The sequence below is a fragment of the Lepisosteus oculatus genome, chromosome 4, assembly GCF_040954835.1.
Source record: "Lepisosteus oculatus isolate fLepOcu1 chromosome 4, fLepOcu1.hap2, whole genome shotgun sequence".
Classification (NCBI taxonomy): Eukaryota; Metazoa; Chordata; class Actinopteri; order Semionotiformes; family Lepisosteidae; genus Lepisosteus; species Lepisosteus oculatus.
This window is the reverse complement of record NC_090699.1, coordinates 29,700,720-29,714,437: the sequence shown is the minus strand read 5'-3', so window position 1 is coordinate 29,714,437 and position 13,718 is coordinate 29,700,720. Positions and strand designations below refer to the sequence as shown.

At 39.6% G+C, this 13,718-nt stretch overlaps 1 protein-coding gene across 6 annotated transcripts in view; it reads right to left on the bottom strand.

Moving 5' to 3' along the window:
* The window catches only part of tacc2 (transforming, acidic coiled-coil containing protein 2), a 72,614-nt gene that overhangs the window by 57,652 nt on the left and 1,244 nt on the right, over positions 1-13,718 (bottom strand). For 4 of the 6 annotated variants that reach the window (XM_069189036.1, XM_069189037.1, XM_015346765.2 and 1 more), the window contains exons 2-5: positions 8,542-8,661; positions 7,377-7,439; positions 3,440-3,672; positions 664-810 (exon numbers count right to left, since the gene is read on the bottom strand). In XM_069189036.1, the coding sequence (XP_069045137.1) occupies positions 664-810; positions 3,440-3,672; positions 7,377-7,439; positions 8,542-8,574 (476 nt within the window). In that variant the 5' untranslated portion in view covers positions 8,575-8,661. The remainder of the gene's footprint in view (positions 1-663; positions 811-3,439; positions 3,673-7,376; positions 7,440-8,541; positions 8,662-13,718) is intronic. The other 2 variants (XM_069189039.1, XM_069189040.1) reach the window with 1 other exon arrangement.

Below are 13,718 nucleotides of genomic sequence, written 5' to 3'. Positions count from 1 at the left end.
TCCCACTGGCCTTTACCAATCATGGACCCCTAATAATTCCCATCTATGAACTGGTTTCATCACTCTGTTTTCCTCCCCACTGATAGCTGATGTGTAGTGAAAGTACTGGTGAACTATGGCTGTCATCACATCACCCAGGTGGGGCTGCACATTGGTGGTGGTGGAGGGGAGTCCCCATTACTTGTAAAGCACTTTGAGTGGAGTGTCCAGAAAAGCTTTATATACGTGTAAGAAATTATTAAGTTATAAAATTATAACTTAATAATTTTATTAAGTTAATCATTGTCACATGCTGCACACACACACAGCAGACAAACTACCTCATAAAAGACAAGACAAACAGGTCGTGTTCTCTCAGATGCTCACAATGAATCAATGAAACAGGACGCATGGGCTCTGGAGATGACAGGCCTCAGAAAACAACTCAAGCAAACACACTGTTAAAAGCTCTGAAGGAATATCCACTGCTGAGAATGCCTCATTCCTTTTTTATGGTGTGATGATTTGGGACTACAGTTACAGCTGTCATGATCTCTGAATGAGCTACATAAAAACAATGCGTTTCACAACATCAAGTTGTGCTGCACATGCATCAGAGACACACTGCAAACCATCTGCCCATACTCAGACACATACACTGGGCACTCTCCCACACTGCAGTACCTCTGTTGTAACCCCAGCACAGGAGGGCGCAAGTCCTCATGTTGCTGAAGCCCAGCCAGCAGGGGGTTAGCAGCACTGAGTGTGCCAGCTGTCACTGGCTCATTCTTCATCCCCCTACTGTCCACTGACCCTGTCTCTGCTGCAGCACTGTCACACACACATAACAGTTACTCACAAAGTGACCTCAGCTCAGTAACACTACACACTTCTGTAGCCTAATGTGTCTTTACTTCTGTTTCATTTCATTACTTCGTTTTCAGTCTTTACTTCTATTTTGTTCATAAAAAGTTTGAAATGAGATGGGGCAAACAATAAAATGAAAATATAAAGATCTGTGAAATGCTTCGCTATGCTACAGCAACAACTAGTTTCTTGTAAAGTGAATAAGATAAGATCACTTTTTTGGCCATATACAATTTCTTGCAGTAGGAATTTGTCTCTTCTCATACCCCAACTTTGCTCTCCATGAGACACACAGACAGGGAGAGAAGCTTGGGGCCAGAGCACAAGGTCAGCCATTTACTGTACACAGCGCCCCTGGAGCGGTTGGGGTTAAGGGCCTTGCTCAGAGGCCCAACAGAATGGGATTCCTCTGCCGGCCACAGGATACAAACCAGCAACCTTCCAGCCACAGGTGCAGATCCTTAGCCACAGAACCACCGCAACACCCAGTGGAACATAATGTCTTAATGTTCAATAGATCAGTAAGAGCAAGAACTAGAGCAGTATTAATGTAAAGAGATGGACTATGCTGTGTCTTAGCATTGTGTGGCAGCTGAGCTGAGTGCAAATCTCTGCACATCAAGAGAAAAGCCAGGGCAGGACAGAGAGTTCAAACACAGACATATTCCAATCCCTCAGCAACATCAGGTCAGAGATCAACTGGAAAAAAACTTAGTGCAGAAGTAAATTCAAAGGCGTCAACTGTTTTGTTTCCCCAAGTGCAACCCTCATACCAATCCACTGAGAGTATGAGAAAGTCCCTGTCTGACATCAGTGTCCCATGAAGGCAGACTTGCCCTTAATGCCAGAAGTTTGAACTTCCCTCCTCTCTCCCCCCCAAAAATTGGAAAGTTCCTTGGGGATAAACTGAGTCTCTTCATGGGAAAAGATTAAGGACTGGTCTTTATTATGGAAATTTCACTTTGAATGTGGTATGAAAAACAATCTTTTACTTTAGGTTTCAGCAAAATTTTGGCCTCATTGTTTGAGTTCTTACTTGACTGAATTACAGAATAGACAGAATTACAGAAGAGTCAGTAAAGTCATCAGGCTTTTTCTTTATGAGATAAATTATTTCTGTGCAGAATGTAATGAGGAGTAATGAAAGAAAGAAAAAGTTCAGTGCTTGTTGATGAAGTAAACAGGAGACATAAAAGGACATGTTTTTTGCAACCAAAGGTTTTGTCTACATTGTCAGCAAACAATGGCAAGTTGAATGGCTTGTCAATTAAAGCACTTTCTTTTTGCTTTTTAAGAAACCTGGTCATGAGAGACTTCCTAGCCACTCTCCCTCATGTGACCAGTGCAGTAGGTCTCAACTCCAGGGCTGCAGTCGGTTAGTGAGAGCTCCTCAATATCATACTTTATTATCAGGCTCAGGTGTGTGGTTAGCTCACTACAGTATCAAAATGGGGCTATCATTATTTTTCTTCTATTTTTGTTGCTTCGTGGAGTCTTCTAGTTATTGCTAGTGTTATTAATTTTTCTACAGTGTTCAAACTGCTGAGAGCCTGCACAAAGCTCCTTCTCGGGAGAATTGTTCTACCATAATACTACTGCTGCACTTCCTGGGACAGACAGCATTTCAGGGACCAGTCCTCTGAGAACATTCAACTTTACAATTTGTTAATACATTAGTGATATCTGAAAGCTGCCAAATAAATATAATTCTTGCCAGCCTGAAGGTAAAGAGTGGCTTAGCTCTACTGGATTTTACTGAAAGGTAAAGGTAAACCAGTGCTTCAGCCAGATCTCGTCCTGGTTTCTGTAATAGCGGTTTCTGTAAGCGGTCTACAGAGCATGTTATCTTTCCTGGATGGGACGCCAGCCCATCAGAGGGATTAGCCCCCATCAATCCTAATCCTCATTTATACACCTGGTAGGACTGGAGCAAGTCGCTCAATGGTACAGAAGTGTCTGCAGCAGGGACTTAAACCCACAACTCCTCAGTTATGAATGAAAAGCCTTACCCACCCACTATTTAATCGCAATCTAAAACATTAATGAAATACATTCTTTCTTTTGCAAAATGTGCAGTCTTTGGGAAACCTATATGAAAGGGCACTATGTTTTAGTGGATCTCTCATTCTTAACATGATATTATTAAGTCCTTTTTCTCTTATGCAGAAACTATCTTGCTATCCTAATGCATTAGGTAAGCAGATCTTATTCCTCTCCTATAGTGAACTAAACTCATCTGTGATTCATGACTGCTGATATATTTCACAGTCCTGTAGTACAGCCTGCTGAATAACCATGTATATGAACTGCAGCGAAAGGCAATTCAACATGTGATTCAATTATAAGTAAAAATGTAACAGGCAATCTTACTTTACACAGTTAATTAAAAAATGTGTTTATAAAGCAAACGAATTATGACATAATAAATAAACAAAATAATATTTAGAGACCATCGCAGATCAGGAAACTAAGAAATCAAGTGAAATTCATATATAATTCTGGAAAACGCTCATAAATGAGTAATGAAACACACTCAGCATAAAACCAAACAGGCAGAAGGAGTCCTGAGAGAAATTACAGACTAGTGTCCTACCTCACAGGCTGTGTGCTGTCCCAGGGGTAGAATTCAGTGCGCTGCTCTGTCGCAAGGAGGAGTGAGTCTGCCGAAACCGGGGTCCTCTCAGGCTCGCTGATCTGTGGGATATCCTGTGCCTCGTGTCCCAGCTGTGTGGGGGGAGATCCAACTTGGCTCCCCCTGTTGTCTTCTGTCCCTCTCTGCTCTATAACACTATCACTCTCACTCTGGACATGAGGGTTGGGGGTGACCTGAGCAATGAGACAACACAAGCATTGCAGTCAGAGGGTGGTCTACATCCAGTGATCCAGTCTGTAGCTGGACTGTGAGTAAATATCTGGAATTTAAATTTTATTTCCAAGATATGGCAAACTGCCGTGTTCAAGACAGACTATCAGCACAGAGCAATTAAATCCCACTAAGTTGGCACTTTTGGGGACTGCAGTACCAAGGTACTTCAGCATGCCAGAGTCCATCAGTCTTTCACATCATATTCCTCCAGATAGCAACAAAATGACGTGCAGGACTAAAACTCATATTGATGAAACCTAGTGCTTTTCAAATGAATTGCACTATTCATGTATCTGAACCTATCACTGACTTAGCGACAGAGATCTAGTCTGTTCCTGTTTAAAACCTGAAAACAAAGTCTTGCAAATGAATGGACAGACTTTACTGTTTCATCTCAGATTACAACTGAATGACATCAGCGCACTTAGGGTGTCCCAGTGCCATTAAGCATTTGCCATGAAACATTGGATACTCTGTCAACACTGCAGGGCAGTGACATAAAATCATAAATTAAAATGACACTTATTAAAAAGCCTAAATACAGGCGGACAATACAAAACCATGCCTGGATGCATACAAAACAAACAGGGTACTGAGTTATAACTATGCAGATACATTATGGCAGAACAAACAAAACACAGAGTCTGTATTCCTCCATTGAACAGGCTGTGGTGTCACGTTTCATCTAAGCTGTCAGAAAATAGGCCACTGTTAAAACTGTCTCTCTGTGTTCTGCCTATGTGAGTCATGAAAGCTTGTGCTTCTGGTTTAGCTGTCTGTGTTGCAGTCCTGTAGAGAAGGGAATGAGGGGAACATCTACCGATACATGATACAAATCCACCTTATCTTGGAAGTAAGTGTGCAAAGCTCTCTTGGGGATTACTTAACATGAACTGAAAGGTGAACGAAGAAGAGGAATCTATATTAATCATTACATGTTATCAGACCTGTGGTTGAATCTTCAACCTTCTTGGTACATGTCTTGGAATAATACCCTTGTGGTTATATTATCTTTGTCTGAACTACTCTGGCTCTAAATTCTGACAATCAATGCAAGCTGACTGTCACAGAATAGGTGCTGGTGTGTCTGACTTAAAATAGACATTTGCACTCCCCCTTGGCCTGTAATACACCAAGACTCTGTTGGCTACCTCTCAATTCCAGAAAACCTCTGTCAGAGGCTACTGAATAATTTCAAGTTACATCATTTCCATCTGCTTTCTAAAAATATTGCCGATAACTACCCTGGATTAGAATAAAAAGATCAACAGACGCATTCTAAAATGTCATCACAGCAGATACTGTCTTGCTTTTAACGTCTAATGACCACTATATTGTATTTGCAGGCTTCCTAGAAATCAAAGACATGATTCCATTCAAAGTTTTTGAACTTATGAGAAAAGGCAACATGACCACCCAGAGAAACCCAGGCCTGAAGTGATTTACTTCATTGGAATATAAATAAATTAAATATGTCATTACAGGAGATTAAATTATGATAAGAACCTTCACGTAAAAACAGGGTTTAAAAAGTCTCTCATAGTAGGTGAATACTTCAGATTAATATCAGAAAAAAAGACATGGTTACACAAAATCCAAAGAATACCATGAAATCAACAGTGAAAGCTTCCAATTTGCATGCATTATAATAACTGTCACCTCACCGTCTTTTACCAGTCATCTCCTCTAAACATTAACAGCTAATTAAGCAGACCTAAACTATTCTGTCTGCTTACAGCTGTCCATCCCTAGCTACAGCAGTCACTGTGTTAGGATACAGCGAGAAAGGCAGCTGTTACCTACTCTGTGGAAAACTCTAGCTGGCCAGGATAAAGAGTCTGTGCTGTGAAAAAAACTTTGCAGACTTACCTAGGTTTAGTTAAAGGATCCTGAAAAAACAAGACCTTCCAAAAACAATCAGTAGCTCCACAACCTACCCAGAAGGAAATCAGCGCTGCAGCAGATTGAGTTAGGTCATTTTAACTGGCAGTTACAACATGCCCTAGCATATTCTGTTACTTTCCTGGAATATTGATACAGCCCCCATACTTTCATTTCAGAGATGAAATATTTGTGTAGCTGGAATTGAAGCCTGGGCTCAGGCTTAGCCTTTTGAAATGGCCTTACCTTCACTGCCAAGTGAGTGAGCCAGCAAATACGGTACTGTAACTTCTCCGCAAACTCTTCAGAGAGTTGCTTGTCTCTCTTTCCCTCTCTCACTGCCACACTCTGGAGCTCAGCCACTTCCTGCACCAAGAAACGGCTATACTACAATCCCATTGCAGGTGAATTCTGGGAATTAGGCCAAAGGTCACCCCCATAGCGTCTAGGGATCAGGTTTCAGACGGGATTGCCAACCTGGTCAAACACAGCTGAGCCTGGAGGTCTGCATTTTCATGACACAGAGACGCTGCTTGCCTTACACACACACACACCAACTCTATGCAGCCCTATAACCCAGCTCCCTGCCGCACACAGTAAGATATGACTGCAAAAGCGTTCCCTCCCTATCCTCTCTCATTTGCTTCTCAGTTAGTCAGGAACAACATAGAGATATCCACAGAGTTAACATCAATACACAGAAAAACAAAATACAGTAATCAAAACTTAGCCTATTTAGAAGATAAAGACTTGTTTGGTTCAACATTATTCATTCTTTTACAATATTGTGAATGTGCAGAAGGCATGTGTGAAAACCAAGAATTTCCTGGCAGCATCTGCATTTTTCAGGACACTCCTCCTTTCCAGAGCAAGTATAGAGAAAATAAGCATTGGCAGCTTGGCTTGGAGGGGATGGATCAGGAAGATGGGAATCTCTGCTTCACCCTCGTCCCAACCCACAATGCACTGCAACTGTATGTACTACTAGCCATCTACTAGTTTTTTAATTAACGTAAATCCTCAAATTTAAGCAAGCAACAACACCCTCTCTAACATTTCTCTGAGGTGTGACCTTTGTAAATAAGGCAGCAAGGCCAGCTAAAATAAAGGGTGTTCCCAAGAAGATGATTCTAACAAAAGTCATGTGATCAAAGGGTAGATGCCAAAGATGATGGAAATAATCCAAACCCCCAGCCACAACCCAGCACACTGCATGCCACTCTCTGTGTAGCAAAAGAGGGAAAAAACAGGGCTGAGTTCCACAAAACAGAGGGAGAGGGGGTTATCGGGGAACCCTGCTGGAACTCTTTGACAGCTGGACAAAGAGAGGTGTTTTCATATTACACATCAAACATGAACAAAGAGACAAAGCCTCAAATTATTTTTCTAATCTCTCAGCTTGTTCTTCCAGTGAATAGAAAGTTTCTAATTAGTTCAAGGGTCTTTAAGGTCTTTAAAGTCTGTACAGCAAAGAAAATGGGTCAAACCCCAGCTTCAGAAACTTTAAATTATGAATTTAAATAAATGTACTTAACGATGCCCTAGAATTGTTTAGTATGTTGGCAGCATATACAGTACATGACATCGTGAAAACAGATTTTCAGAACGTCCAGGAATGCCAAACACAACCAGCACAGCATTTGAGTGAAAATAATTAGAAACAAATAAGGGACTTGATGGAGACGTCAGCCTCAAATTAAATGCTGTGTGGGTTAACAGAAAGCCAGGTTCCACAGTCCCTAGCCATGCACAAAGCCACAGCCTCACAATAGCTGTACAATACCTTCCTCTCCAAGTCCTCATTAGGGGGAAATAAAACCACTGTTTCTGTGTTCGCACCTTCTGACTAAAAGAAAAGGCACAAATTAACACGACGGAATGGGAGTTCTGTCTGTGACTGTAGAAGGATGCAGTGGTAAAAAATGCTGTGACAAATACTCAACATTTACATTTTTGTAACATTAAAAACAGCTAAGTACAAAAAAAAAATCTGATTAAAATAGTCCAGAGTTGTATGTTGCAGATCAACTGCCAGAGGAGGAAAGGAATTCATTACTCAGGCAGCTGGTGACTTCCATGGAATTTCTTCCTATTTTTTTCCTCTTGATCAGCTGCTCACCTGAAAAATACCTAAAGACACAGATCTGCCCACAAATTACCCACTTAACTCCCTCCTTAAAGGGTCCTGAGACTACTTATAGTATTTTAATTTGCATTTCCTATGTTCACAGAACAAGAAAACTGATATTCCATGGTTTAAATGTGAAGATACGTTGGAATGTACAGTATAAGGAGTTTTAATTGTCTTTACAGATGACTATGTCACAAAAAATAAAACTATAGGACATCAATGGAAAAAATTAAACTTATAAAAAATACAGTCAATGGAGGAGGCATTTTTACTTTGTACCATGGAAATGGAAAATGGTTATTTATACAATGCAAGCAATGGTTGTGACGACAGCCGAGTAAAATAAATATTTGTAGAAAAGAAACAAAAACTGAACTTTTTGAAGCATTGTCAGATTCTTATCTGATCCATAACAAAATTTCCACTTTTAACAACGGGACTGTTTGTAGAATGTACAGTACCAACACTACTTTTTACTTACCTATTTCAACCTATAATATGTCCAAGGTTGGATAAAGATCGAGGTTCAGTGTTTCACAATCTTTAAATATTGTATGTTCTAATCCAGACTCCCATAGCCAGCAATGCATAAACGCTGAAGAGTTCGTTTTAAATAGTATCAAACATCTTCTTAGACTGAGATCAGTTTTCCTGTAGTTTATTAGATTATGCAGCTGTTAGTAGTCTCATGCATGTTGTGCTTCTGTTAGCAGCGCTGAGTTAACTGAGCTAAAGCGACCTGTTTAAAGGGTCACCTACAGTATCTGCAAGCTCATGCACTTCTTGATTCCGAAGGGAGATTCCAGGAGACACCTACCCGCCTCTCCTCTGCGCTGCTCTCATTCCCCATCCTGTCAGGGCTGGAGCCCACTGACACGCACAACTTGTCAACTTATACCACAAGACTGTACGAAATGATCGCGTTTAACAAGTAGAACTGGGAAGACAAAATTACAAGTGGTTTTAAAAACAATAGCGAAGTGCTCAGAAAAAAATGCATAGATTTTAAATACATACAGAAGGTGGAACAGTTCAGAGCAGTTGTCATGAGTTCAGATTGAGGTTGCAGAACGTAACGGTTTTTCCAATGCTCTGTTTGACTGTGCTCCCCAGGCAGAGCAGAAAGATGTTTCCCAATAAGGAATTGGTCTCAGTGCAGGAGACAGGCTCTCTCTCCCTTGCCAGCTCTGAACAACACAGCTTTTTCTGCAACCAACAGTACAAGCCACAAGAGGTTCTGCTAAAACTTCCCTAGACAGACCACTTCTAGATGACTGTGTTAAGTTCTAGTGTCCAAAACCAAAAACCAAGACACATGGAGTTCATAGACATAGCTTAGAAAATAGCAACCAAACTTACCTCAACTACTCTAGAGATTAATATGAAACTACAGTAATGGCTGCATAAAAGTACTGCAGTGGAATCAATTGGGAAGGGGTAGGTTGCTTAGCTCTTGGCTATGGATTCAAGGTGCAGCCTTTTATGTGCCTTTCACTCAGGAAGACTATTAAATACTATTAAAACAGCAGTGTTTAAAGGGGCCGTTGGACAAAGGATTTGGACTGTACTCCAGCAGCCTGGGAGAGGAGGTAGAGTGTATCAGATACATCAAATTTCAGGCTAGCCCTCAACCTCATTCCAGGCATGATTGTCAGCGTGTCCTCTGGGTTCAGCACGTATGTAGCAGCCTGGAATCCTTTCCCTCATGTGAAAAAGCAGCCTCTCTTTTGATGCTAAACAGACCAGCTTTGAACTCTGTCAGGAGCTTCAAAAAATAATCCCAGCGTATTTTATGACAACTCAAAATGAGCAACACATGAAGAAGAGAAGGTAAACTAAAAGATTAAAACGCAACAGCTGTATGTTCACAAATTTTAAATGACTTGGGGTTCCACTTCAATAACATTGCAGACTTAGCCTGCCAAAATAAAGTCATCATTATAATTAAATGAATGCATTTTCAAACCACATGGTCTAAGTAAAGTCTAAAGCTCCCATAATGAAATATTTTATTGCTCAATTTCATCTTTACAAGCCACTGGTTTGAAACATTTATGCAGTTACATGTGTATAAGTGGTCCTTTGCAGCAAAACCATTTTTGTTATTCAGCTGAGAAAATATTATATAAAGGGATGGGATAAAGTTTGATTATTCAATGGAGAAGCATCCCTTTTTGCAAATATTTTATAGATGTATCTGTGTACAGTGTTATTAACCACCCAATTATCGCTTGGGCCCTGACTGCTCGTACTGTAGGTTTCTGGACCAGTCATAAAAAGGGTCAAATTAGTACAAGACTTTAAATTAGTCATAGAGGAACATGTAGTTCAGGTGGGTAGCTGCGTCAGCATGCGTAGGCTGCAAAGGAACAAGTAATAGGTTTATTCCATGCTGAAAAAAAGAAGAAAGAGAACACAACGTTTCGGCCGTGGAGCCTTCTTCAGGTGTGAGAGAGACAGGGCAGTAGGCAAAGGTAAAGTAGCGGGAGAACAAAGGTTGGGAGGGAGGAGGAGTGAGAGGCGGGAGCAGGGGACAGAAAGAGAGGCCAATCAAGAGGTGTGAAGTCAGAATGGGTGCAGAGAGGTGTGAAATGAAACTTCCAATGAATGGAGAAAATTTTAAAGAACAGTAATCTGTCGTTAAGGGAAGGGAGAATGTGTGATCCTAACTGCAGAATAATTTTAGTTTCGGTGGTCTTTCTGATGTATGAGTTCGGAAAACCGTCTTTGAGAACACAGACGGAGAGATTAGTGTGGTCGTGGCCGTCAGAGGTGAAATGAGAAGAGGAACATGTTCTGCCTACATTTATACAGAAGGCTCCTTAGGAGGATAGTCTAAAATTAATTTATATGATATAGCTAAAATATTTCCGATGAGATCTTTGATTTATTTTTGTATTTAAAGTGTTTTTTATTTATTACACTAACTCCATACCCTTTTTTTTGTTTAGTTCTATCACATATTTTTATTTTCTGTGTTTATTTTTCCTTTGGTTAAATAATGTTATTTGAGGCAGTGCACCATGAAACTTTGATAAACAGCGCTAATATATTTAACTGTATTTGGCAGCCGACTGACCGACTGTGTGCAGTGTGGTAGGAAAGAGGAAGTTTGTCTTCTTTTGGTTGCCATAAACACAAGAACTCCTTTGCAGGATAATTTTTCTCAGTGTCGTTTTACAGTATGGTCAAAATGTTTGGCAGATGAAATCTCTCTCTTGAGAAATTAGAAAAACCACAGTCGTAAACTGAGATGCAGAGGAGGGAGGAAGAGAAGTTTCTACACATGCTGGTCAGATTGGGTGTGAGTGAAAAGTGACTGGGGGAGTTTATTAGCTCCCTGAAACTTAGAACTTCCTGAAGACAGACCTCAACCCCTAGCTAGCTCCTATCTATATGCTTTAGAGAAATGGCACAAAATCAGAATATTGGGAAACACGTGATATAGGTTCATTATCTACAATGTAATTACAGTGTAGTTACATTACAACAATTGTGCATGAAGCAAGGTTATTATATTTAGCTACAGATATATTTCTATTTGGAACATGTACTGTAACTGCAATACAAAACTATTTATTGTTAACTACATGTATTTTTGTTAAGTACATGTAATTGTCCTTTTTAAAATTAAATTTATGATTAAATATAAATATATAAAATACCCAACATGTTGAATATTCAAGATATCTTTAAATCCTACTTAAATCTGCACAGTAACTAAGACTGACTTTCTACACTATTCTGTTGTTTTATCTATTTACTTTTATCTATTTATCAGCTATTAGGCAGATAAGGTACTGAAATGAAAATATTTAACTTGGTGAGATCCACACTGATAACTGCTCTGACCTATTTGTGTCAAAACAGATAAAACCTGTCACACCTTTGTGTGAACCTGTTGTGAAGTGAAACACACCTGGTAACTGGTGTGTGGACTACATTCCCTAGAAAACTGTACCTGGACTTCATTTCCCAGAAGTCTGTTGGAGAACAATGGTGTTATCCTACTGTTGTTATGTTAACCTGCTGTTATCTCACCATTGGTAGATTGATTAGCACAGCTCTGGTTGCTGACAGACATGATAACTATCATAGATCTCAGTCTATATTTGCAAAGACATGCTCCTTCTTTCTCAAACTTCACTGCAGTTTACATGAAGAGACCCTGAAAGGGGGCACCAATTCCTCATGACACTCTATTCTTGCCAGTATCCTCAGCCTCTAGATAATGCTGGATTAATTCTTTAGCTCCTAAGGGGGCTAAGAAGTCTGCTTTTTGTGTGAGTATGACTGTACTCCAGCCGACAGGCCTTCAGAAGGCCTAATCAGATTGACTGGATTGACAGATTGCAGTGGCTAGAGTGTCACAGGGTCTGTCTGGCACTATTTATATTGAGCTGATCAGATTACTGACTATGTAAACAAGCCTCAGCTACAGTGTTTCTATCTCTCATTAATACTCCACTGGCATGAATGGTACAACCCTTGCTGTGTAGACACATCTTTTGGTCAGGCAAACATGCCAGGGCATCATGCTGCGGAGGGGACTGACTGACAAAGTTAATTTTATTTACAATTTATATTTATTTATTTGGATTGGATGGGTAACAAAGAGCCCTAATTGTGTGATTAACCCTGTTCTGGATGATGTGTGCAGTAATACCATTTTGTTATTGCCATTTGACATTGAACTTCGGCCTATAAATTAAACGTTGTCTTTATGTAAAGTGCCACAGTACCTTTAAAATTACTTTTAAAAATGTAACTTATGATTATATATAAATATATCTAAAATACCCAACAAATGTTGAATATTCAATATATCTTTAAATTCTACTTAAATATGCCCTGTAACTAAGGCTGACTTTCTACACTATTCTGCTATTTTATCTACAGTCTTTGATTACTGAGAGCACAGTGAAGGTGACAAAGAGGGAAACTGGTGTAATATGCAAACATGAAGACAGTCCTCTCGGTGTGAATGAAAGCTAGTTACATTGTCATACAGTTTCTCCGATTTTATTACATTAGAATATAGATCATGAATGTCTACATTTTAGATTAAAAAATTAAAGTTAGAATTTCATTTTTTTGGTGTGTTTATCCTTAATTATAACCAATAAGATAATCCAAGACTTGGTTCTTTTTTGAGACATTATAATTACAGTCCAATGTTTTGTGCACTTCATTTTGTGTTTTCTGAGGTGTGCACATGTAAATGATTGTTGTGAGCATCCCTATTCGTTTAATGAAAAAAAAATATTTCATTGGACAGGAGGGAGAACTGAAATTCCAGATTAAAAATTGACAGGGAATTAGATTTGAATTAGAATTGACTTATTTGATTGAAAAAAACTGAAATTGGAGAATCTGGAACTGCACTTGAACGAACATGTACAGTGGAGGGAATTTGGTTGGAGTGGCATTGCTCCATAGGGCATTGTTCCTAGAATGCCATTAAAAGCTTTTAGAGAGACCTCTTTAACGCCAGTGGCTTGGCACATTGTTCAGACTGTCAGTACCATCCTCCAGGGATTTCTCTGTCACCACCAACCATGGGTTCAGGCAGAGCTGTTATGTTGTTCACAGCTCTTTGAAATCAATGCAAGGGAACTAACAAAATGGAAATAAATGTTGGTGATTTCTAAAGGCTTCCATCACTGCTGTCTTACCCATTAAACAGGCTAGAAATAAAGACCTTTTGATGGCGTGTTTATTTTTCATGTGACAGCATTGGCTGGTGACATATTGGTATAAGTATGTAACAGCGAGATAGATCCACTGACCTCAATATGAAATGTTTAAAAATAGATTTCCAATTCATCACTGCAGCACCAGTTGCGATGTCAGACCTTACTTAGTCACTTGTATTATGTTTTCGTTTGGAAAATAAGGCATTCATGTAATATTGCTACATATTTATATTTACTTTTTATATAAATATATTTGATAGTTTTTACTGTATGTATTACATACTAATATGAATAGTGT